General features: G+C 32.9%; 2 protein-coding genes across 2 annotated transcripts; one reads left to right on the plus strand and one right to left on the minus strand.

Annotated features, from left to right (window-relative positions):
- Positions 1-12841: 12841 nt before the first annotated feature.
- Positions 12842-19064, plus strand: LOC131843678 (E3 ubiquitin-protein ligase Hakai). Its single transcript, XM_059192366.1, has 9 exons — positions 12842-13290; positions 14016-14203; positions 15456-15530; positions 15848-15949; positions 16525-16632; positions 17228-17449; positions 17874-18006; positions 18226-18415; positions 18861-19064. The coding sequence occupies exons 1-9, from the start codon at positions 13080-13082 to the stop codon at positions 18862-18864; spliced, it is 1233 nt and encodes a 410-aa protein (XP_059048349.1). The 5' UTR covers positions 12842-13079; the 3' UTR covers positions 18865-19064.
- Positions 19065-21583: 2519 nt separating this feature from the next.
- On the minus strand, positions 21584-26479 carry LOC131843668 (transmembrane protein 115). Its single transcript, XM_059192355.1, has 4 exons — positions 25669-26479; positions 24843-25038; positions 22502-22678; positions 21584-22348 (listed from the first exon to the last, which is right to left on the minus strand). The coding sequence occupies exons 1-4, from the start codon at positions 26177-26179 to the stop codon at positions 22117-22119; spliced, it is 1116 nt and encodes a 371-aa protein (XP_059048338.1). The 5' UTR covers positions 26180-26479; the 3' UTR covers positions 21584-22116.
- Positions 26480-26607: the final 128 nt, after the last annotated feature.

The raw sequence follows: 26607 nt of genomic DNA on the forward strand, positions 1-26607 counted from the left end.
TTTAAGATGCCCCGCTCTGATAACAGATTATGTTGTTAACACTCTCGTGAAGGTCTATAGTTGTCTAAAATATATAAATTACTTTAATAACAATCAATCAGCGGATGGCCTGAAATAATCTCCAGTCTAATCTGATCTGCTGGAAAAATAGAAACTAGTTGATATGGATTATTGCAGACTGCTAAAATGAACTAAATATTCAAAATCAAAATCAAATATTTAATTCATGTAGGTCTATCAAATCTACTTGCATTCTTATTCTTTTCAAATGAGCTTGTATATATTTACAAAAATACAGATTCACTTGAAATTTGAATAATTACTAGAGTGTCCGGAACCCCAACAGACCAGACCTCACAAGCAGTGTTATTATACAAAAACTTCTACAGTCTACTTCGTGTAGAAAAAAACGTATGCAATTAACATATTAATGAAATTCATTGAATGAATGACACTGTCGAATTTAAACAGTATAAATAAAATACCTATGAAAAATACTAAGTGGTAGAAATTCCTCAAGTTTTTTTAAGATGTTTTAAGCTATAGACAATATAATTTTAAGCTATAGCTATAGCTATAGAAATATTTCTTGCAGTATTCATCCGATTCTTAGTCTTATTAGCATTAAAAATCCTGTTGAAACTATAATGCAATCTAAACAGCATCATCATCTAAAACTATTAATATTTAAATAGAACGATGCTTGTATTTGCATGATATATTAAATAGCGTTGAAATGTTTGGAAATCATGTTATAATTTTATTTCTCTGACATAATTAGCGGGGTGATCAAGTCCAGAAAACATGTCCATGTTTGCAATCCTATATATCTAGGACTAGAATGAGATGCTTTTTGAGCAAAACAATCGTATGATGTACGCCGCTGTTATTGCAATTGTATTATTTAATAGTGCCCTATTTAAGTCAAGGTTAACACGTACATGATAAATGTAGAAACCAAAAACCAACGAGATTACAGTAACCAAACCAGTACTTGGTAGACGTCAACGATTTTAAATGTCTTTTGAAATTGTTGATCATATTGCATCAGAAATTACACCAGTCACGGTCGATATGGGTCAGGTAACTGGACTTTCATTACAATACTAATAAATATAAAACTCCCCTGTACTATCTGTTTTTATTTTTTTGTAAACAAGGAAAACGTAATCGGTCTAGCACCACTGGTGTACGCTGAAGAACAACGATAAAAATATGACAATAGAATCAGGGACTTTGTAAATTCAACAGAAATTAAAGCACGATACTTTCCAGGGATCGCTGACAATGGGCGTGTCAAGATTTAATAACTCTAATTAATAACAATCACCTCGTCCTGTAATTTTAGTTATATCTGTTAATTGGTACAATTGACGAAATTTGTTATGTTTGATAATCTAGAACCTGAGATAAGATAAAGGTGTACAAGAAGAAAACCCAAGGTACGCCCAAACTAAAAACCCAAAAAAAAGTTTTCCTCCATCTCGGTAGTAATATTCTACTCTTTCTTAGTGTTCATTTAGGTTCCATTAGGATAACTGTTTCTATTTAAGTTCATGTAATTAATTACGGTTCATTGATATCACATATATAGATATGACGACATCAACTATCTTTTTACGAGCAAAACGTACAATTTAAGACTCGTACGTTGATATTTTTTATGGATGATAATGGAATGGTGCACATACCTGCGCTAACGGTTTACGCTGGCGGCACCAGTGGAGGATGACAAGATGAGCATGAGATCAGGTGAGTTAGTCCATCGTGAGAAATTCCCCAGGAATTGCCATTGGTAGCAACGAGGCCATCAGTTCACATTACTAACAAAACCCTTTCCCCTCCTTACTTTGATGTTTCTTGCCTACCGTCTGACAAATATCATGACTTGTCATCCGCATGGGGATAAACGATGGGTCCTCGGCGCAAACCCCTTTTTCCTGCATCAACTCCAACAAATGTCATAAATGAGAGAAAATAAATACAAAAATTCCCTAACTCTAAAAGTGTCACCTGAATAATGAATTATCATATATTTACATTATTCGTTATTATCAGCCCACGCTAGAAACATTCTTACCTACGACCTTCATTACTTCTGTGACACAAAAGCTCCTATCTTTATGCATTACCAACTCCAGAAATCTATTCCATCTGAATATTCTACCCACATCTGCTGCTATGAACATTCTAACTGTCACTTTCCGACTTCTTTATTGGAATGAACGAATTATAAATTGAGGTCATTGGCACAGTAGCGTTATCTCTTCCCTGTTCGTGTTTATTTTTGTTTTATGGGCACCTAATTTCTATTTAACTGTACGCATAAAAGTAAAATACGGAATTTAAACCTCTCCTATAAAACAACTACCGCGGTATTGTCAATGTGTATATAATTAATGTCGGTTACTGCCTATAATTATATATAGTACTAGCTGTTCCCGCGACATCGTCCGTGGAATTTAACTTTATTTGTCTAAAATAAGAGTAGCCTATGTTACTCCTTATTAAATTAGATACCTACCAAAAAAAGTCCCGTCAAAATCGGTCCAGCCATTTCAGATATTAGCCGGAACAAACAGACAGACAGATAAAAATGGTAAAAAATGTTATTTTGATGTATGTACCGTATTTATATTCATATGCATGTAGTAAAAAACGGTTATTTCAATATTACAAACAGACACTCCAATTTTATTTTTATGTAGGTATAGATTATTATTGTACTGTACTTAAATATTAATTTAAATAAAAAGTTAATTCACGCTGCACATTAAATTTGACCTTTCCTGCCATTTTACAATTCCGACTCCGCTTCTATAAAATGCACAGAATACGTTATAGACACCATAGATTAATTATACCAAAGACTACATATACCTACTACAATTATATAAGTAGTACACTACCTTCTTTTATGACGTAATCTATATCTTTAGTGCCCAAAGACTTGAAAGGACCTCTATCTCTATTTCTTCTATTTCTATTTCTATTTCAATATCATTCTTGATGAAGTTCGAGAACTGTCCCATGTTGGTACGCAGTTTTTCTTTTTTTCCTGTTTACATGTCGATACTCGACTCCCGATTTTTTCCACGACTAATGAGTCTTTCTATGTTATCTTCATAGAGTACTCTAGGATCTTCTCTAGCATGTATTTTCAGTATCTAATATCTCTAAAGTCTGACTCCACATATTTTACAATTAATTTCAATCGTCAAAGCAATACTTTTCATTTCAAAGCCATTCAAGTGTTTATACAATAAAATTTATTAAGTACTTTGTTTTGTATATACAGATAAAACAGTATAATAAATATATGCCTATATAAATCAAACAAAGTTTTATAAAGGTGTGATGGTGTTTATGTATGTGAATATTATTCTTTTATTTTCATATATTCACACAAATGTCGGCAAAGAACCGTTTAAATCAAACAAATTTCCATATATTGCATGTCATAGCAATGCAGCTGTATGAATCCTAACCAGAGAATAGGTGAGTGCCCTAGTTTTAAAGGCCATGCAATTCATCCATAAAATCACGAAGGTAACTAGAACACCAGAATTACTGTATATTAGAAAAAATACTGCGTAGTAAAGTAATAGTATATAATAATAACAGTAATAACGTTTCATTCAATCAACTACTGGTTACTTCAATAGTATAGGTATATTTCCTTTCGAAACATATGATACATATGAAATAATAATATTAATATTAATTGTCTCTGTTCTTATAGTACAGACGACGGCAATCTGCCACTGTATATGTGGTCTTCATTCTTAATCGACTAATATATAAAATAATTTTATGTAACTGGAATGGCAAACAAGCTGTCTGACCACCTGAAGGAAAATAGTACCTAACCGTCACTTGCAGACATGAACCGCAACAAGACATCATCGCGCGTTTCCATTCCTGAAGAAGATGGTTACAAATACGCCATTTTTGTTGTATAAAATAGAGTGAAAATCGAGATCACTGCTAACAGAGAAGATGGAAGATAAAAATATATTGCGCAGACCCCAAATTATTCGGATAAGGAAGAAGCAGTGGTATAAACACGTGGGCATATTTTTATACCATAACCAACAAGCACAGACTTTCATCCATAGACTATGGTATATAGATTTTACAAAAACATTGCATATTTACAAAGAGTTAATGTCGAATGACTATACCTTTAGTCATTTGTCCTTGTGAAACGTAAATTGAACTGGTTTCGCTTTGGCAGTTTCATTGTTTCTTATAGTCTCTTGTTGACACTAATAATAATTATACAGGTGCCATACATCTGTGTCACATACTATCTTCTTTATACTTCTAGTTTATGCATAAGTTGAAAAGGGACAGCGGGACGAAAGTATTTATTGAACAAAACGACTGATTTTATTATGTTCAGGGATAATGAAGTATAAACCAGATAATTCTAGTTTACTTCAAATATATTCTTTAGACAAGATCATTTACATACACATTAACTATAAATTATAGCGCCGAAGCGCCATCTTGGACGCCTCTGACAATGAAGCTAGATTTAAATATAATTATTTATTTATGTAGATGTAGATAAAAAAACGAACCCACTGTAATATACATCAGGTATCATTGAAAGATGATAAGATTTAAGTCTGGTCAGATAGCCTGCTAAAGAATATTCATCAGGAGTTGAATTAATCACTACATATTTAGTAACAGAGAGTTAGATGCCCTATAGCTAGTTATAATATAGAAAAATAAAAAAAACTTAAAAATATGTACAGGATACAGGATAATAATAATAAGGCATAGACTAAAAGGATGTCGCCACAAAAAAAGCAACAGATATTACTAGGAATAAAAAAAACAAGGAAAAAATTAAAAAACAGGCGGAAAGGCATTGTTAGTAATGTGGACTGTTGTCCCCATTGCTAGCAATGTAACAAGTTAGATTGATCTCCACATGGTCCCACTGGAAACCGGCGTGATAAATTCCTGGTGACTTTGTCACGATGGGCTAACTGACCTCATACTCATCCTACACTGGTGCCCCGACAACGTAATTCTCATTCCATTACCATGCCTTAAAATATATATATATATATATATATATAGATAAACATAACAAATAGATTATCAGTTTAATCTCTACGCCAATCCCGGAAATCAATATATTTTTCTGGTTTCGTCATTTCATAATCAACCCACTAGGTTCAAGTATTTTTCTGCGGAACATTAAAACAATAGTATTTTTTTTTATTATGATATCATTGTTGACCAGTAATCTATGGTCACGACAGTCACGACTAACAGCTTTGTTTTTTTTTTTAATTCAAGAATAAAAGATTTAGAAATTTAATTAGCTACTTCAATCATAGGTAGGTAGGAGATTATCTGTTTATAGACGTAGACTGTAAAAGTCTCTGCGTGGATTACCTTTTTTTTTGTGGGTTACCTTACCTTAGCCTGACCTATTGCTACCACCAAACGGCTTGAATTATTATATGTATTTCGGTTGTAAGGTGAGAAATGCAAAATATAAATACGAAACATAGAATGGCAATGGCATACTCTGGAATGGCACTGAGTGGTATCACGGGCATCACACTATAACTAAACGGTTACCACTACTGTTAGTACCTATTATATATCATTACATATTATAAAATAAAGTCGCTGTCGCCGTCGCTGTCTGACCGTCCCTATGTAAGCTTAAATCTTTAAAACGGTTTTTGAGCGGTTTTTTAATAGATAGAGTAATTCAAGAAGAAGGTTTATATGTATATAATACATGTACACCCGTGCGAAGCCGTGGCGAGTAGCTAGTAGATATATAGTTAATGATCGGTCTAACGGTGCAAAGATTTGTATTCTGGGTGTTTTCTATGAATATTACGTATGTATTTACAAAAAAAATATCTAAGTATTTATATCAGTTGTCTAACATCCATAACACAAGCTCTACTTACCGTAGGACTAGCGTTATTTATTATAAATAAAAAAAACATATACTTATAATACATACAAATACTATAATTACTCATAATTTGAGAATTTTAAATGTTTGGCCTATACACAATTACGTATTTACCTACAGATAAGTGCCTATACATTTATTTATTACAAAATATTGTTGTGTAGCATTCACTACCCAAAATATCACAAGGTTTGTTTGTCAATGTTCGAAAACAGTAAATACAGATAGCTAATAATTATTCCGATTAAACGGAACGGCTGCAAGCGTAGGGCTTGATCTGTAACAAAACGGTGCATTGCCCTCCTTTCACCTTCGGCCTAGCACGAGGTGCGCCTGGTTGTCTGCCTGCGGAACCCTGAACTCGTAACATGACCGGCACGGCATGCCCTATATTGTATACTTGCAATTCTGGTTCTTAATACGCAATTTGTTCGGTAATCTATAAATTTCCCTACGTTATATCTCGCGGTTTAACCAAATCATAAAAGATCTATCATACACTGTTATATCTCGCGGTTTAACCAAATCATAACGTTTTATATTTATTCTTCAGTTTACCCGTGATCATGGTGGTTGAAACACTACCGAAATATCGGGAACTCAGCAAATAAATATAAAACGTGATCGTGATTTTACTAATTATACTATAAATAACTAAGTATATAAATAGAGCTTGTACTACAGATACTAGATAATTAATAGAAAGGACACATATATAACATATAGGTATAGGTAATGTACACATAATATGTTTATATGAACATAAATGTTTGTATCGCGCCGAAATCGAAACCGCACCGTGTATCCAAATTGATAAAAAAAAAGTATCGTATATGAAAATTAAGTGAAACTAACGAATACAGGGACATCTTCAGTCCTCAATAATAGCAACGCATGGCAATATGGGAGTCACAGTATATAGGTGATAGTTACCACTTAATTAGCACAAAATAACATGCTCCGCCACAATTTAAAATTTATTGGAATTTGATTTTTTTAAAATAAAATGATCAATTAGTCTGTGGCTCATGTTAATAACTATCTATAGATGAAATATATTATAACATCTGTATCGGATTTTTCTTTTAATAAGAAAACATATTCACTTTATAATAATATTTTAAATATGAAATAAAATTCCAGAAAACAAACAATAAATTTACAAATAATATATCTGATGCACTTTCATCAGATATTTCTATCCATTCTCACTATTTTCCGGGAAACTTATGAAGCGTCATTATAGTAAAAACCATCGTGTTCGAGGAAGTATGGTTTAAGTGCCAAAATTATTTTTACGTATTGCTAACGGTCTTACATATCGGTGGTGACATACTCTCGTTACTCATTTTACTACAATAAAGATACAACTAAGAAACTAAGGTACAAGAGATCTTGATTATGTAATATAGTTGTTAAAAATTGACGGTTTAAATATATTGAAATTAGTGCGAGGATTACACATGAACTAAGTGTAAAGTGAACTAAGTGAAGTAACTAGTCTATTGGTAACTTAATCAAAAACTGTTTAAATTTCAACGTTTCAAACGATTTTTTTAGAAAGTACATACCGTAATAAGATTTCATTGAAGTTTAATGTTTCATTCGTTTTGATAGACTTGAATGTATAAATATCATTCATAATATCATCCGCTTGCTAACGATTTAAGCTGACAGAACACTAGTATAGAAAGATAGGATGAGCACAAAATTCGGTCAGTTAACTCAACCTAAAAAAATTCTCCAGAAATTAACCACGACGATTTTCAGGGACGACCCCGTGTATTATACACTTCCCTCTCGTCCTACGACTCTTACGAGTTGATCAAAAATAAAAGTAATCCGAAGGTCGAGGAAAAACTGCCATTTCTTTGAAATTAACGGGAAAAGTGCGGTATTCAACTCGTTATTAATCGTACGTAAATACATAATGTACTCACTTGATACATGAACTCTTAGACATTGAAACACTACGTCAATGTAATGACTAGGAATAGTTTTCGGAGAAAAGTCGTTTGCTGCCAAATAATTTTTCCAATTTTATTGCGTTGGCAACTTACCCCATTCCAGGAGTAAATTTACATATTGAAACACTACTTCAAAGTATCGGCATTAAAAGATCTTATGTTATAATTATCTGCATATACATACATAGGGGAAGAGGGAATATTTAGTAATGGTGGGTTCATTGCGAACATATACCATGTCAAGTCGAGCGTCATGCGGTCCCCTTAGAAATCAGTAGAAAAATAAATACAGTCTATTTTAAAATCTCCTTCTTTTTTAGTCGGATGACAACTGCAAAAGTCTGTACAGACTAAAACTACTAATATAGTTACTATTATTATTACTGCTATGGATATGGGTGAACGGATTTCAATAAAATTGAACGTGTAGATAGATCTCAAAAAAGCAATCAGTGGCAAGTAACAGCTAATTTAATTACAATTCATGTATACATTATTTATAATTAATAATGCTTATTTCTATTTGTTTTCCTTGTGTGCATATAGTTCCAGCGCTGCAGATCGTCAATCGGAGCGACAACCGGCCATGACCGCGTTGTGGTGCCAGCAGCCGTCCTCGGACACTAAACTGCACGGCTTGCGTAATAATAATAGCGAAACATGCATTGTATTATTATTTATCTCAGCATAATATGTACATGCACGACACAAAAATAAATATACATATAGGTATACTAGCTTTTGCCCGCGGCTTCGCTCGCGTTAATTTATCCCCTTAGGGGTGGAATTTATCAAAATCCATTCTTAGGGGATGCCTACGTCATAGTAGCTTTATGCATGCCAAATTTCAGCCCGATCCGTCCAGTGGTTTGGGCTGTGCGTTGATAGATCACTATGTCAGTCACCTGTGTGTTATATATATTTAGATTTACTTTTATTACATCATCAACATATAAATCTATTTATCAAACCGCCAAAATGTAAGAAAAACAACATACACTAGGTACCATATATTTGACACACACGTAGAAATAATATTTATGAATACGATTTTGCTTATTGTTAAAGAGTGTAGTCAAAATGAGAATAGATTAATATTGTTTGTCTCGTATGTCGTATGTATCGTATGTATGGTCGAATTTCGACCACAGGGCAACCACTAGTATGATGTTATACAACAACACTACATTAAACATACAACATACAAAAAAGTTTTAAACACCCGGGAATGGACAGGACAGTAATTATATTTAAAACCTAGTGGTCTTATTGACCTCATGATTATTGCCTTGCCCTTATCCCATTATTTGGGGTCGGGGTAGATGTCATTCTCTTCCACTGATCCCCATCGGCCATCATATCTGAGCATCTCCTTTTATTTATATCATCTTTATCTAGTTCTAATTTATATGGTAACATTATTGAAACTATATAACTTTTATTGCTATATCTATAAGTTGTATAAATCTAATCAGCTACCATTTATTTACAATTTATAAATAACAGATAACAATGTTGTACTTATTTACATTTTACATGTAGCGACACTCGACGACTATACGCTAATGCCAAAAATAGACTTGACTTCACATTTGCACAGAACATGTTTTCTGTTCTGTCAATTATTTGGTGTTCTAACTAATTACTTTGTTATGTTTTAGTAAAAGAAAATATATGATAGTAACGCGAAAATGAAAATTAAAAAATATATAAGTATATATTACATTTGATATGCCAAGAACGAGGACCATGTTTTAAAGAAGATAATGGGGAGAGGACAACCTTAGATAGGGAATGGGCTGTTTTAAAGGTGATGTATATACATATAAAGTTAGTAAGCTCAGATTTGATAGGCCGCCTCCGATCGATCCCCCGTTCAATTCAAACGGGGATCGAAATTACGACAGCCTGAGTCGAGTTTCGTACCTGTAGTGGTGCTCTCAGACTAAAGTCGTATCTGTCAGGCGGGAGTTTGCCTTCAGCCGCTCCATAAGTCATTCCACGGGTTTGCCATCTGCTCTCGCCCCCTATCGTCTGGTGTGGCTGTAAAGGCCAGCTACGGTCAACAGTATTAGAGTAGTCCGAAATTGATGGCTGATAGAGACTAGGAGATTAAGATGACACTGCTCTAATCTCACAGCCAATAAAAGCAAGGGATGATGATTGAATTATAGTTTAGCATAAGTAACAATGAGTTTCAAAGATATAGATAAGTAGCTAATCTACTTAGGTACTTAATCGTTATTTTTACCAATAATGTACTTATAATCACACCATGTGTTAATGTGAGACTTTTGTTATATAAGAACTGTAGGGATGGAATAACTTTTTATATTAGTATTAAGAATATAAAAATATAAAAAGGATTGATATATATATACATTCTAATTACTTTATCTAACCACAATTATGTATGTGATAAATAGGAAGTAATACTAAACAAACCAATGTTTTGTGAATTTTCATATTATTATCTTTAGATATTCTGCGTGTTGCATATACTTATTTTGTAGGCGCTCTTTATTCGGACACATTATAAAGTTGCAACTTTATTACGCAAATACATCACACAATTAATATAGATTTAAATGGCATGCGCCCGTTTTACCTGCTTAATATTTATAGCCTGTGTTATTCTGATGTATAAGCTATATTACTATAAAGTTACATCAAAATCCGTGATATAGTTTTAAAGAAAGAGTAATAAACATTCATCTATACGTACTCATAAACATTCACGTTTATAATATTAGTAATGTCTGTCAATTTCCGCGCTATTACCTTTTAATTGCATCTTAATATCATAATGGAAAAATAAACAACCTTTCCGATTTCATAATGTTCAAAGCGGCAAAATAATTTAATTGACTCGACAAAACAGGAAAATGCTGTTAAGTTAATTTCCGCTAATTAAAATAAATTTAAACATATATTTGTTGACATGTATATTATGAATGAATTTGACAAATCCATTCTTATTTTTAGAATATATTATATTAGTCCACGTAATATTTAGCAAATGGGTAATGATATAAATACAATTAGTTGATAACTAGCGATTAGAATTAAAATGTTTTTTTTTTTACTTTATTATAGCCACAATAAAGGACATAATTCATCTCTCGGGATTGCTTACATTCTTACAGTCTGAGCAGGTAATCAGTACCTAAAACAGTATGGCAGTATGTCTGAGTGTATAACGCCCTCTCGTATAGTGGAAAATATACATAACCCGATATATACGTTTTTTTTTTGATATAAATAAATAAGTATATACGTTTTTTTTTCTATAAACACATATTACACATAGAAAACACCTGAGTGTTTGTTTTGTGTCGGGGTCTGGCCCAGATACACACAATCATACTCATGAATACCAATGTTTGTACCGTGCGAAGTATCGAACGCGCAACCATCGGAAGTAAGACAGTTTGCCAAACCTCTAGACCAATGAGGTCGTCGTATCTTTTACAATTAAATTTATTATGTACTCTTTTGCATAATTTGCAAAGTTATGAGCATGAGAAATTTGTATTAGTAAATTTAGTTTTCTGTAGATAAAAGGCGATAAAAGACAATTACACTTTATAATATTGTAGCTGTATTATTATAAAATACCTTATAATAATACAGCTACAATGTTATAAATACCTATAATGGTAGTAGTTACAATACTATGTAAACAAACGCCTGAAATTACAGAGTAACCTTGAATAAATAGTTGTTTTTCATCTAACAATTTGTAGGGCCAATGACATTGACCTCATGAATGTTGGATAGGAGCACCTCATCTGGATAAACACCTTATTATTATACAACACCGGCCCGGAGCAAATGGAATATTTATTGTGATGTTACAAAATCGGAAAATTATGGGTGTGAATAAATCATAAGTTCATGATAGCTACTAAACTTTTAGCCGAATTCAAAAGTGAGTACGTTCTAAATTTAAATTGATTTACGCAGAATCTTTTACATTTTACTTTTTTTTAAGCAAATGTAATTAAAAAATGTAACATAAAAGTCCATTTGATAGAAAGCTGAAATTGTTGTATATAGTCATGAACTCCAAGGAGATCTGTTATAGAAATGTATAATTAAACTATTTGTAACTGGAAAAATGTTTTAATAGTAAAATGGTAGATCAAAAGAGTTTCAACAAGATCACATCGTCAACGTATAAATACCGATATATATTAAATATATTAGCATATTTTTATGAATATATTGCATTCCTCGTAAAATTCTTATCTCAAATCACGAGTTTAAACTGAATAATATCTGCTAAGATTCCACGTAGTGTGTATACACTGTGTGTAGTTTAGGTTATTAAGTAAAATTTTATATGATTAGAAATTCAGTAAAAAAAAGTATTAGTGTGATATGTGACGAGGAAGTCAATATAGTGTTCTCGCCATTAATTGTATATTACGATATAAGTGCGGTATGATGTTTATAACACACAACGTGAAATGGCAGCCGAGTGTATTAAAAACGTACGTATATCGTATGACGTTTTTTAACACATTTGATTTTAAATAAACTCAACCATAACACTGTACCACAGTATTATGGTTGAGTTTATTTGCTTTCCCGCCATTTTACTTTTTTAAATTAGCACGCAGCTTTCATAGCAGGCGCCGCGCAACGGTCAATTCGGAAATTGACTAAAAAAATAGCATGTAGTGCGGTTATGGAAAATAACTCCACTATTTGTGTTTATAACGCGCGTGTTATATGAACTGCTTTATATATAAAGAACTGGTCAAGTTAGACCCATTTTATGAGCAATTGTGTTGAAAAGATTATAATACAATAGCGTGCTCTAGCGGAAGAATTCAGTTACAGACGTGACATTGCTGTCAAATGCGTCAAAAATGACAACGTCAAACGTAACAAGATATTTGTGAAGAAAAGCGACCAAGCTACCGAATCGAATCTGACTTATTCATTATATTTTATATACTTTTACGCTTTATTATTACTGAATATACTTACAAAACGAAACTACTTATGTTCCTATTATTTTTTATTAATGTTCCTAGCTTATCTGACGGACTAAGAACTAAAGTAAACCTACGTTATAAATTGTTGCGTCAAAGTGAGGTTAGGAAGGTAACAGTAAACCATAATATCCACCAGAATTAACTGCAATGAACAGTGAGAAAAGAAATTCACGGGGCCGTGGAAGAGGGAGAGGCCGCGGTAGGGGAAGAGGCAGAGGTCGGGGTCGAGGCAAGAAAGTGCCCAAAGTGATGTCAAGTGACGAAGAGGAATGTTCTATCGAAGAAAGCTCACAGGACCCTGATGATGCAACCTCTGAGGAACCTAAGCAGGAAAATGACCAGGCTGAGCCACCTAAATGTCAGTATTATACATGTAATATACACAGATCATCATTATTTGCATGTGTCATAATTTTGTCTTTACAGTGTATTATGTATTGAAGTTATTGGCTTTACAACAAAAATATACTACCACAGAATACACTATTGAAACTAAATTATAAACTGTTAGAATAAAAAACCATTGTTTTTATGCTGCATTTTCTTACCTCTTGTCTTACTCAAGATAAACAACTTATTTCAATTTTTTTATAATATCCTTAGATATAGATAGTAATGAGACACCATTATTAAGTTTCATAAATGTGATAAGAGTAATGTAGTGATGATGAAGACACTAAACTTTGATATCTATCTTCATATGTACAATCAAAACTATTAATGTTTACTTTATTATTATTCATTAATGTTTACATACTTATATTACATTATAAGTCTAAGTTATTTATAACAAAGAAAACAATCTATAAGTCTTCATTACTGATCTTCAATTTATTATACAACTACATACTTAAATTTTTTATTTTATATATTCATGCTAGTGACTCAGTCTGTATTTACAATATTATACAACTCAAAGAGACAACACCTTTGAACATAAACATTATAGTATAATATTTTATCAATTTGATTATCACTCGCACTGATAACAAACAGCAGTAGCATTCTTATCTCATTCCTTATTAATAAATTGTCATTGCTGCTCATTAAAATCACTTAATAAAACCATTATAATGTTCTCAGTGGAGGTCCCATCAGACATATCACAACTGGAGGCCCCTGTGTTCACAACTCTGCAACGGGGTCCTCCAGAGCCCATGTTGCGGTTAGATTGGGGTCACAGGGCTACACTTATTGGTGAAAAAGTTCTGAACCCTATGATCTATTGCTGTGATATATGCTCAAAACCTATACTCATTTATGGACGAATGGTGAGTGAATTTTGTAATGTAAAAGTTATTTTTGGTTATGACGGTGACAACTTATATAATAATGTGACTCTACAAAATCAACTGTATTAGTTCTTTTTTCTTTCAACTATTATAATGCTGTAGTACATAGCTGCCTTTACAGCTTCACTGGACGGAAATTGGGGTAAATGAGAACCCTTACTAGTCATTAGTCTGTGAGTTTGAAGCATAAAGCTGAGCAAGTTTTTCATATTTGTTCTGGTACAGAGGTGTAACAGTAAAATTACTGGATGCTGGGATTCCACAGATCAACATACTAGACTATATTATCCTCTTGCTATTTCCATACAGTTATTTGCTTTCTATAAAATTTTATGTAAATAACATATCACTGGCAGATGCATAACCATGTACTATGTTACTTAATTAAAGTGATGCAAAGTTAATCTTGTTCATCAAAAACTCATGACATAAAATTATTATCTATTATGAAGCTCCTGCCATTTCTAGAACATACTATAATAAATCAATTATATTTCAGTACTATAAATAAACTGTGTAAATAACCATCCTTGATCATTACTAGATGTGAATACATGAAATTTTAATTCTATGGGGTTTAATGGACACTGGATGACATGATGGCTGTGGCGCTGTTCATGTACATGTATATGTATGATTGCACTTATGATTTGGTGTAAAGTAAAATTTTTTACCATTCCAATTGCATAAAATAAAATACCAACTCCCTAGAAATTCACCCTTTGTATCCTTTTGTATTGACACTCAAATGAATTGCTGATATATATATACCTATTATTTAATCTAATTGTTAGCTGTAGTACATAATAGTTCCGAAAACTGTACTACTATAGATGACATCTATGTACAATTTTTACATCACAGTCTATTATGTCTTAAGACATAGTATATTTTGTAATTGGAGACAATATTCTTACTATGGAATATACACAGTTCAGTTTAAACTAACCTAACCTTCGGTTTTATTTACCTATATATTGGGTCTAGATCTAGTACAGTTCGGGTCATTAGTACAGTACTAAATACATATTGAATATTTGATTCCAAAATTAGTGTACAGTGGTTTCTATGTTGATTGTGCATTATTTATCCTTGTTAACGTGTATTTATTTAAACAATATTTATTTAATAGAGTCTTCTTGTAATAAATGTGCTTTCAATTTGAGTGATAAATTAAAAAAAATAGTATTTAAAATTTTAATAAAGATTATTTCCATTCTATTTTTTCTAGATACCCTGTAAACACGTATTTTGCTTTACCTGCGCAAGAGCTGATCATACACACTGCCCACGATGTAGGGAGAAGGTAAGACTTTAAATTTTAATTAAATTCCTTATTCATTTGGATGCTATTATTGGTCTTCATTACAATTCTTATATCTGTGGCATTTTATTTAAAAAAAATAAAATATCTGTGGTTAATAATTAAATAATTAACTTCAATTCAAAAATAGTACCTTCCAAGTTAAATATATAATCTGAATACACTAAAGAATTAACATAGCAGCATTGTATTTTAAACCTATTGTACTTTAAATATATTATTTAATATACATTAACAACTGTTATTGTAGATAAAGTTCTATATTAGCATGTAAATCATGGCTAAACATATTACAACAGGTACTGCGTGTAGAACAAACAGGTCTCGGTACTGTGTTCATGTGCACACACTCGGGAACAAGATATGGCAACACTGGATGTCGTAGAACTTACCTCTCTCAGGTATGTCCCATATATTATTAGCTTATTTACAAACTAGTTCATTTAAATAGTGAGATGTGGCAGCGAAATTACAGGGTATAGATGCGAGACACCTGAGACCCCAGGATTGCAAATGTTGTTTTGCCTTAAATAAAAAAAATTAGGGGTGGACTACCCCTTACATTTAGGGGGATGAAAAATAGATGTTGGCCGATTCTCAGACCTACTCAATACGCTCACAAAATTTCATGACAATTGGTCAAGCCGTTTCGGAGGAGTATGGGAACGAAAACTGTGACAAGAGAATTTTATATATAAAATTAGACTCTGGAATGGGTGGAACATATACATATACTTTTGTACAACAAAGTTTGTGTTTGAAGTATTATTTTCTTTTCTTATAGTATTTTCCTTTGCTATATATAAATAAACAAAAATATGTATTACATAGCCTTTTAATTTATTTTAAGCATAAAGAAAAAAATACATTCTGGGGTGGCGTGAGAGAAAGAATTCGCGTCTGTTATATACTGCATAATTAAAATGCACTAACCTATTAACAAGTTAATAATATGTTCTCTGATCATATGTTACAGAGAGACCTGCAAGCACACATCAACCATCGTCACGTCTCGTCGGGTTCTGACAGTAAACCTGAGCCGGAGGTACCTAGTCCTTCTGTTGCGATAGTCAAACCCATCACGGTGAGTTTTACATTAAAAAAAATTATCCCCGATTACACCCCAAGTGTGTTGCTACTTCTTGAGTTAGGTTAAGAGTCTTATATTCAGCTACCCGGGGATTGTTGCCCCCGAAGTTGAGGTAAAAGGGCCCCAAAGCCCCAACCTTCACCTCCTTAGGGTAGTGCGGATGACTAGTGATTACTATCAATGTACAATATACATTGATAGTAATCAAATATTTTTAATAACAATTGTTAGTTTAATGTCTCCTATAACAGGCTTTTATTTAGAAATAACAAATGAGATGGTTGCTAAGCCTTATCTCTTAACCGTCTTTATATATAGATTACTAAAATTTTGCATACCAAAATAATGGCATAATTGTCGACTATTTTATTAATATTATAATTATTTATACCATATTTCAAGTAACTAAATACATTTAGTTTCATAATATAGGTAATATAAGGGCGGTTGCAAATATGTATACTGATATAATTTTGTAAAGAAGAAAGATTTTATTATATATTTGTTTGTAATGATTTGAAATGAAACAGCCTTTCATCCAAACTAATAAGATAATTTGAAAATTACCATTTGCTATGTCTCCAATCAGCTGCCATCTGTGGGCGCAAATGACCCCCGCGGTCACACCCTGTCGGGCGGCGGCGCGGCGGCGCCCCCCGCGGGCCCCGGGCCCCCCGGGCCCCCCGCCCCGCCCGGGCCCTCCGCCGGGGGCGCGGGGCCCGCCGGGGACCGCCCGCGCGGCCGCGCCAACCTCATCACAGTGCCCATACAGGACCAGACCGAATCGCACTCCTACTACAACTACTATCCGGTTAGTAATATCACTTTTCACAATTAACCATTGATTTCTCAAACCAAATTAAAATATACTTATTTGTGTGACTCTTATCCTCGGACGGCTTCGGTGATCTAGCGGTTAAGCACGCTACTTACATTTCGATGATCGCGGGTTCGATTCTCGCACGGTACTATTTATATTCATGATTGTCTGATCTGGGTGTTTTTTATGTATGTTATGTATATACATATTTACAATAAAAAAACCTAAATATTTATGTCAGTTGTCTAGTTAATACCCATAACACAATCTATGCTTAGCTTGGAGCTAGATAACGCTGTGTGCATTATCCAGAAATATTATGTTATATTAATGGTGTGATGCAGGCGTTAGGTGACACTATCGCCGACGATTTGTCCCTGTATGTTATGTTATAATAATGTGGTGTTACTGTCAGCCGCCGCAGCCGGTGCCTCCGCCGGCGGTGTCCGCGGGCGTGGTGTTGCCGCACATGGGCGTGCCGCCGCCGCATTCCTACTACTCAGCGCCGCCCTACTCCGCGCCGCCCGCCGTCTACGTGCCGCCGCCCAGTATGTACACTACACTACAGTATACACTTCATATCTTCATGAATTCACTCATAAGTACATCATAATTTTTAATTTAACATCAATATATAACATTATTTAATTTCCATTTGTGACAGCCGGTGGCTTAGTTTGTTTTGTAAATTGTGTCAACATATGTAGTATAGCTCTGGCTTCCTGTATTAAATGAATTACAATATTAAATGTGTGCTCTGACTGCAGGTAACATGACGACGAACGTGTCAGGCGGCGTGGGCTTGTCGGTACCACTGGGCGAGGGCTCGCGCTGGCCCGAGCCGGCGTACGCTCCGCCTCACGCTGGCCACACTCCTCACACTCCCCACGCGCCGCAGGCCTGGCCGCCGCACACGCAGCACGCCCAACACCAGCAGCATCAGCACCACTACTACAGGTATTTCACTTGTCAAACTTTTATATGTATTAATATAATTAATCCAAATAAACAACGAACTGTGCTCTAAAGAATTGTTTGACTAATTCTCACCACTCGTCATCGACAAAAATTCACTCAGATGCTCACTCGATTAATTCATAGTAAATTTGACACAATAAGCTAAAATTTACGGGACATTCTTAACTTTATTTCGCGACTACTTAACTTTCTTTTAATTTAAGATATCAAAAAAAGGTACAGCAAATAAGTTCTCTATCTAATAAACGTCGATTTCGTCAGGAATTAACCATAACTAGGCTATCCTCCCATGGGATCCTAAAAGGGAAAATGTGGGAGGATAGTCTAATGGACATTTTAGTAGACTTCTGGCACTTGATTACTCTCCATTTACATCACAAAAGTTTAAATATGAAGATAATAACATTATTTTTTCATTCTCCAGGTAGCCCCCGTACCGACGCAGTTACAGTTCTTACAAGTAACTGTGGTTCTATGGATTGTCAAAATTGACTGACTGTACAAGTGTGATTGATATTGGACTCTCAACCTTTGCTACAAAGGTTTAATTCGTGAAGCAAGTTACGTGAGAATATGGACTCTTTACAATCTCGAATGTCTCGTGATAAATGTGGTAGCATAATACGTATATATTATTAAACACTTGAGGTAACTCTTCAGGGGCCATTTATAAATTACGTTTCACGTTAAGGAGAGGAGGAATCAATAATGAATTACATTGTAAGATAACGGGTAGAATGACCCTAAATTCGGTACATACCTAACATGAAATTTGAATTATTGATGAAAACTTAAATAATGTTCTGTATTTAATAATATTGCTAAATTGACATTATCATCATCTGCTTCTTCCTTATCCCATTCATTTGGGGTCGGCGTAAAGTTTCTCTATCATTCATCCGTCATAAATGTCAGTATGGTATCCATCATAATGTTAATGATATTTAGCAATAATTTTTATTTATATTACTAGTGAAGTGAGTCACAGATATCCCCAAGTCTTTCAAGGATGGGGGCAGAGTAATGCATTAAAATGTTTGACGAAATTTATGAATCGCTCCTTATATATTTAGTAATAATATATACCCTATATTACCAATAATATATATATTTTTATAAAACAGTTCGAGATACTATAATAACTATTACAAGTATATTTCGTACCTAAACACATTGTCATAATGGACCTGGGTACATTTGTGTCTATCCGGGATTATATCATATTATGGAGCATATTGAGAGCAAAAAGTATATATTAATAAAATATACATTATGGGCATGAAGACCTCGGGGTTTGTAGGATGTGAGTTAAAGGCTCTCTTATGGAAAACTTTATTTTGTATTTTATAAAATACACAAAACTTTCGGCCTGTTCCTATCTAGCGATTGCCACACCATTTAATTTCGGCTAAGGTATCAAGTAAAGAAACACGACCAAATTAAAAATCTTTTGGCAGTTGCCTTTAAAATCCAACATCATATCAAATAAATAATATTTATAAATTTATTTTAAATGAAAATTTTGTTATAATTTGATACTTTTAAATATATGTTGTCTGATAATTTTACCTTGAATTAAATATAATTCATAGAAGCATATTGGCTCTATAAAAGCTATATAGGTTAGGTGTCTCGATTTTTTATAAAAATATATTACCTTTCATTTCTTTTTCTGAATCCATGTAATGTAATGTGCATCTCAAAGCGACATAATATTTAAATATTAAATAAAATGGAGTAAGGATATCTGTATAGTTCTAATAATCTGACATAGTATTTCTAGTGAAGATATAATTATGTATGTATAAATAAATAAGATTATATACAGATTTCATAGTACTCTGCTGTTATTTTCGCATTTCATTATAATCAACATGAGTGTGTCTCCATTGCATTTCTTCTACATGAATACATTACCTATAATGGAGAAGAAATGTAGTGGTACAGGAGGACAAAATTTATATAAACCCCTTGTGAAGTACAAAGGAAAATTCTACTCTGCAGACAATAATTAAATAAATTACTATCCCAGATGGGGTAATCAGAGGTATTGTCAATTGTGGACGATCCGGTGAACACAACACTTCACAAAAAAAAAGTTTCAATAAGTATAGGTACATGACATGTAGTGGCGCCGTGATTCTTTCTTATCCGTACTTAAGTTGGCGTACATGTATTCGTTAAATATGACCTTCCTTTTAAAATTAATATTGACTAATATTATCACACTGATTATATCAATAATACAGTAATAATGATGATTGTAAATTAAATATAAACAATATAATTGGTTGAATTATTTTATTTAACACTAATCAATATCAATAATATTTACAATATGTCACACCATTCATCACCTCAACTTGGCATCATCAACAAATGCAAATTTGCAAAAAATATTTCTCTCTCTACATCATACGCCCAACTGTAACCGTACTGAAATTATTTGTAAGTCTTAAAAGGAAGAAAACAATAACTGTGTGATCTGTAAAAAGTGTTTGTTCATTTGTTCACAGTGCCACAAAAAAAATTACATATATTTATAAAATTATTTGTTAACACATTATGAGTGGGGCAGGCATTTGTATCCGTTCCGAGGATTGCTAGTTATAAGCGGGGCAGGTACTAGAACTCGTTCTTCTAGTACCTGCGCCGCTCATAATATGTTAATAACAAAGTCCAAGTTAGCAACTATTCTAAGTACCCAAGATACAAAAGTATTAGTTTAAGTAAATAAAATATAAAAATTAGCCCTTAAATAGTTACTGTTACAAATGCAATTAGTTCATAAATTAGACCATATGAATCTAAAAATTATATTCATTTAATGGACAACCCATACATACATCTCAATCAATTGCATTTCACACCGTCACAGCCTTAAGTACATATTCACCAAAAGTATTCACAATGTACGAAGCAGTATAGACTGAGTAGGATAATAATAACCTGTGGAATTCTCACAGCGTCATCTCATTTTAGACTAAGCAGAACTTGTGCTATTGTAACTGAAAAACCTTTTAATTTTGTTTAAATTTAAAAATCTAAACATTTCCTATGTTTCGATTATACATGCAAAGTCTGAATACAAACATAAATACTTATGAATATAAACGTATTTATGATACCCGCAATAATCAGAAGTTAAAACTTACTAGATGATTACATGTAACATTGCTCTGTGTAATAAAACATATTTATATTTACTCAAGGTTTTCATTACATATTGTTTATTAACATGCTCTTATACTAAATATTGTATATAAGCACATGCTTGCAGTTTTTACATCTGTGTAATGTTCTTAACACAGTCACTACATCAGTGCCTAGCTATCATCCACAACTTCTGTCCAAACTTTTTTCGCTCGTTTCAACGTCTTTGTTTTTTTATCAAAAATACAATCATTAAAATCCATTAACCCATTTAGCCGTCGAAGGTAACAAATGGATAGGCAACAGTAAGTATGAACACTTATGAAATGTGGATGAGATAATTTCAGAGCATATATACGTATGAAAGCTGTTGATGAATATGTACCTTCACAAAAATGTCATCTCAATTCATAACCATGTAAATTCGGTTTATCATTCACACCGGCTTTGGACTTTGTCACTAACAGAGGCCTTATTTCTAAGTGGTTCTGTGAACAGCGTTATCAAGTAATATTTGACTTTGAAGATCATGACTGCTTAGTAGTGGGTGGGATTGGTTCTGTGCTGATATCGACGAGGGTAACCTCCGCAGGGGCTGTTGCCTGACTGCTCGACGGAGTCTCCGCGAATTGCGGTATCACATGCGGAGGCTGCATCTTTCTCACAGCGTCCATACTTACTTTGGTTGATAAGTTCTTCTGCCTCGTTTGTTCTGATGTCTTCGATAATCTCTCGCTCAATGCTTTGAGCGCGATTTGTCTAGAGAACAAAAATTTGATATTAGTATTAATTAGGTAACTCTCATGACCCAATTACTAGCCATGTACCATCACTGCTAGTAATGCGGTCATGATTATTAACAATCCCCTTCACCCCAGAAATTCAATTGTCAGATGCAAGTGTATTACTAACCTTCGCCTCTCCATATCCTGTGGTTCCACACCTGGCATGGAAATAGTGACACCCCGTGGGCTAAGTGCAAGGTGCACCCTGCGTGGACTAGGGGAGCATAATCCAATACGCACTAGACAGCGATGCGGGGGACCCAGTATACCTCTCACTACTGGCTGCAGAACAGTAGGAAAGAAACTGGAAACAAAAAAAATAGTTTTCATAATATTTTATAACCAATGCAATATATATTTCTCGAAATATACCTACAGTATGAGAGCAGCTTTAGCACATGATCAAAATACAAGACTGCTAAGTGTCCACCCTAATAAGCTAGCCTAAAGGTTAGTCACAAACAACCCCCCAAAATGTCAGAAAAGGAGTTCTGAAAAAGAGCACTTAACACAAAGCACACTAAGTTCACACAGTTCTTAATTTTTATATATTATAACCAATTTAAATGGAAATTATCATGTATTGAAATAGATCGTCTCCTGCACTGGTTTACAACTAACAATCTTATGTTAAACGCTAAAAAAACAAAATGTGTTAATTTCTCTCTGTCTAAAAGTTTTAATACTAATTGCAATATTAAATTAAATGACGAATCTCTGGAATTTATAGAATCTACTGCCTTTCTAGGAATCACACTAGATAATAAAACACAATGGGGTGCACAAATTCAAAGCCTTGCAGCGAAACTAAGTTCAGCAGCTTTTGTCGTGCGTAAGGTTAGACAGTACACTGATACTGATACTGCTAGATTAGTCTATTTTAGTTATTTTCATAGTTTACTCTCTTATGGAATATTACTATGGGGAAAAGCGGCAGATATTAAAAATATATTCATATTACAAAAACGTGCCGTTCGAGCGATCTACTGTATGAAGAGTCGTGACTCATTAAGAGAGAAATTCAAAGAGGCAAATATTCTCACCGTTGCTTCTCAATTTATATATTCAAATATCCTATATGTTCATAAAAATCTTGACTTATTTCCAAAAAACAGCAATATTCATAATATTAATACAAGATTTAAAGACAAACTTGCTGTCCCCAAGTATCGTTTAGAAAAAGTTAATAGGTCTTTTATGGGAATAGGTATAAAAATTTACAATAAGATACCAAAGGATATGTTGGAATTACCCTTAAATAAATTCAAAACATCTGTTAAATCATATTTACTGAGCAAAGCCTATTACTCACTAAACGATTACTTGAATGACGAGTGTGCATGGCAATAGTTGTTCATGCACTGAATTTTCATTTAATGTTAGACATAGACACCTATATAAATATACATTGTAAATAAACTGGCTTTAAAAAAAAAGTAATTCAATTGAGTTTCTTGCCAGTTCTTCTCAATTGGATCTATATACCGAACTGGACGGTAGGGAAAAAAATAAAATTATAATGTAAAAATTTGACGTTCATAAGCGGCTAAAATGTCCTACATGAATAAATGATTTTTGAATTTGAATTTGAATTTGATTATTTACTTACTAAATTCTATTATGCTTTTGTCTTATTGTAAGTATTCCCAGAATACTATTGTAATGGCATGAACTATCTATTAGATGGCAGCAATGTATAGATAAGGCTAACTACATATTTTGATTATATAAACATTTTATAAAAAAACAAGTTTCAATTTTTTCAGGACAAATCTGCAATTTCATGCTTTAACCCGTAATATATAGTTAACAAATCACTAAGATAAATAACTGTACCTGCGCTAAATTATTATCAAAGATATTATTACAAGTATCTATTTAATTTATAAATGTTAGGTAAAGATAAAAATTATTATCAAGTAAAGTCATAACATACAAACTCATGCTAATAATGAGCAGTTATATTTATTTAAGCACATTTATCTGTTAAGATTAAAAATGTGTAAATTTGTTAGAAATTAATCCTGGATTTATGAGTGGATTTCTTTTGACCTATTTCATGTAAACTAATGCATAGATTATTTAATCATAGACATAATAATAATAATATACCTTTATGACTATTGTCCAAATGGGATGAATACAACACTTAATAAACTAAGCTGTAGTATGGATAGAGCTTTCTGGACCTTTCTTAGTTTAAATATGGTTTTCTAGTTAATCTAAGGTCAGTAATTCAGCAAGACATATTAATATTTCCACAAAGTATTTCTGGTGTCTACCAGATTCAAACTCATGACCTACATATTAATGCAAGTTAGGGTAGGAATGTAGTAGATATTCCATTACTATATAAAGGAATATTGATTTTAAATTATTTTTTTCTTGCTGACATGTCACTTTCATGACTGACTTTGGATTTAGTACAATTATGGGAATATAGTCTTGATCTTAGAATGAGAACTTACTTGTCGAAGCTGAAATTATCAGCCATATCTCCTCTGGTGCCACTGCTGTGCTGTTGCCAGAATCTTAAGTAGATCCATGATAGTATAACTCCACTGCCCCACATACATGGGTAGGTTCCCTCCAGAGCTCCGATGGCCCATAAAATTATTGCAGCTATTAGAATGAGCAGTGGTAGTGAACGATTTGTCAATTTACCTAAAACATAATAATGACAATTATGAATAATGATTGTAGGATTAGCACTTCACATATTTTACTCACTACACACTTTATTTTGTACACTAGGATTTCTTTTTATTAATTAATTGGCAGTTAGTATAACAGATATTTGTGTTGATATACACTTCATCATTATTTTACCTTATGCTATCAGGTATCATCAAATTATATTATTTTTAGATTAGAATAAGATAATAAGATACCCAAATATTTTATTACACACCAGATTAGTGTATGGCAATACAAATTTTAATGGCTTACTATTTAAATATAGAGATTAAGTAGTCTTTAGTAACAAATTAACATTATAAAAACTTTAGATAATTATTTAGTATTTTCTTTCTCTAATTTAATAAATATAATTACAAATCTATAGATCTACTATCTAGTTATAAACTAAACTGTTAGCAGAACTGGTATTAGAATAAAACAAATTATAAAAATATTTTACAAATACTGCCCAAACTACTGGATAGGTAAACAAACAATTGTTTTGTAGATTCAGGATTGAGAAAACATAACAGAGGCATGCATAAATCACACTTTATATTTATTTACAGTTAAACATAAAGAGAAAGCTTATATTGAATGAAACATATACATTACCTAATGGTGTTTTTATAAGTAGATGGTCTGGCATTATCTGCTTGACAGCTACACTTACTGCAGCCAAGTAACCAGCTAACCCGTGGACATGTATATCGAATAGATACGAGGCTTGTCCAGTGCAAGCAAATATCACTAAATAATAGAATGTTGTTAGAAATGCCACTCCGATATTCGTCAAGAAAAAGAACTTCATCATCTCTATCGGACCCCATAGCGGCTCTATCAGCTTCCCACATAACCCTACAGTAATTATATCAATCACAACCTCCCACAAATGTATCTCTAGAAACCAGAACGTGAAAGTAGACCACAATTGAAAAGAAGGTGGCAACAAATAGCCTGGAGTAACACTTAAAACGTCCACGACATCATCGGAGAAAGATAATATATAGCCAATAATAACAACAACACATATAAATTTTACAGAAGGCGAAGTGTTTCCTAATAACGCTGAAAATTGCTGTCGTAAATATGGTAAATTACGACTAAACACTCTTAGTGCAGCCATCTTTGTGACGGATGACTAATTGTCAAAACAAATGTCAAGGCATCATTATGACAGTTGTAATCACAGAATACGACATAAAAGTTCAGTTACAGTTAATTTCCGGTTATAACATAGACGGAGAACTTCTTTCATTCCTTATTACACTTTATCGATCTCCCCATGTAGTTTTTTAGAAAACATGTAACGTAATTTAGGGATGTATCCTAAAATAGATTATTCCAGTAGATACAGTGAAATATGAAATTCGATAATCACTTAGAACCAGTTAGTAGAGAAAGTATGTAATTAGATGACGCACAATTTAAATCAAAAAGTGCGACCTTGAATACATAAGATCACAAATAACATAATATTGCATACTAAGATCAAGACAAAATAAATAGAAATTAAAAACAGAAAATATATATTTATTTCTTTTCAGAACAATA

The sequence above is a fragment of the Achroia grisella genome, unplaced genomic scaffold (genome assembly GCF_030625045.1).
Source record: "Achroia grisella isolate CSIRO2021 unplaced genomic scaffold, CSIRO_AGI_Agris_v1 utg327, whole genome shotgun sequence".
NCBI classification, from domain to species: Eukaryota; Metazoa; Arthropoda; class Insecta; order Lepidoptera; family Pyralidae; genus Achroia; species Achroia grisella.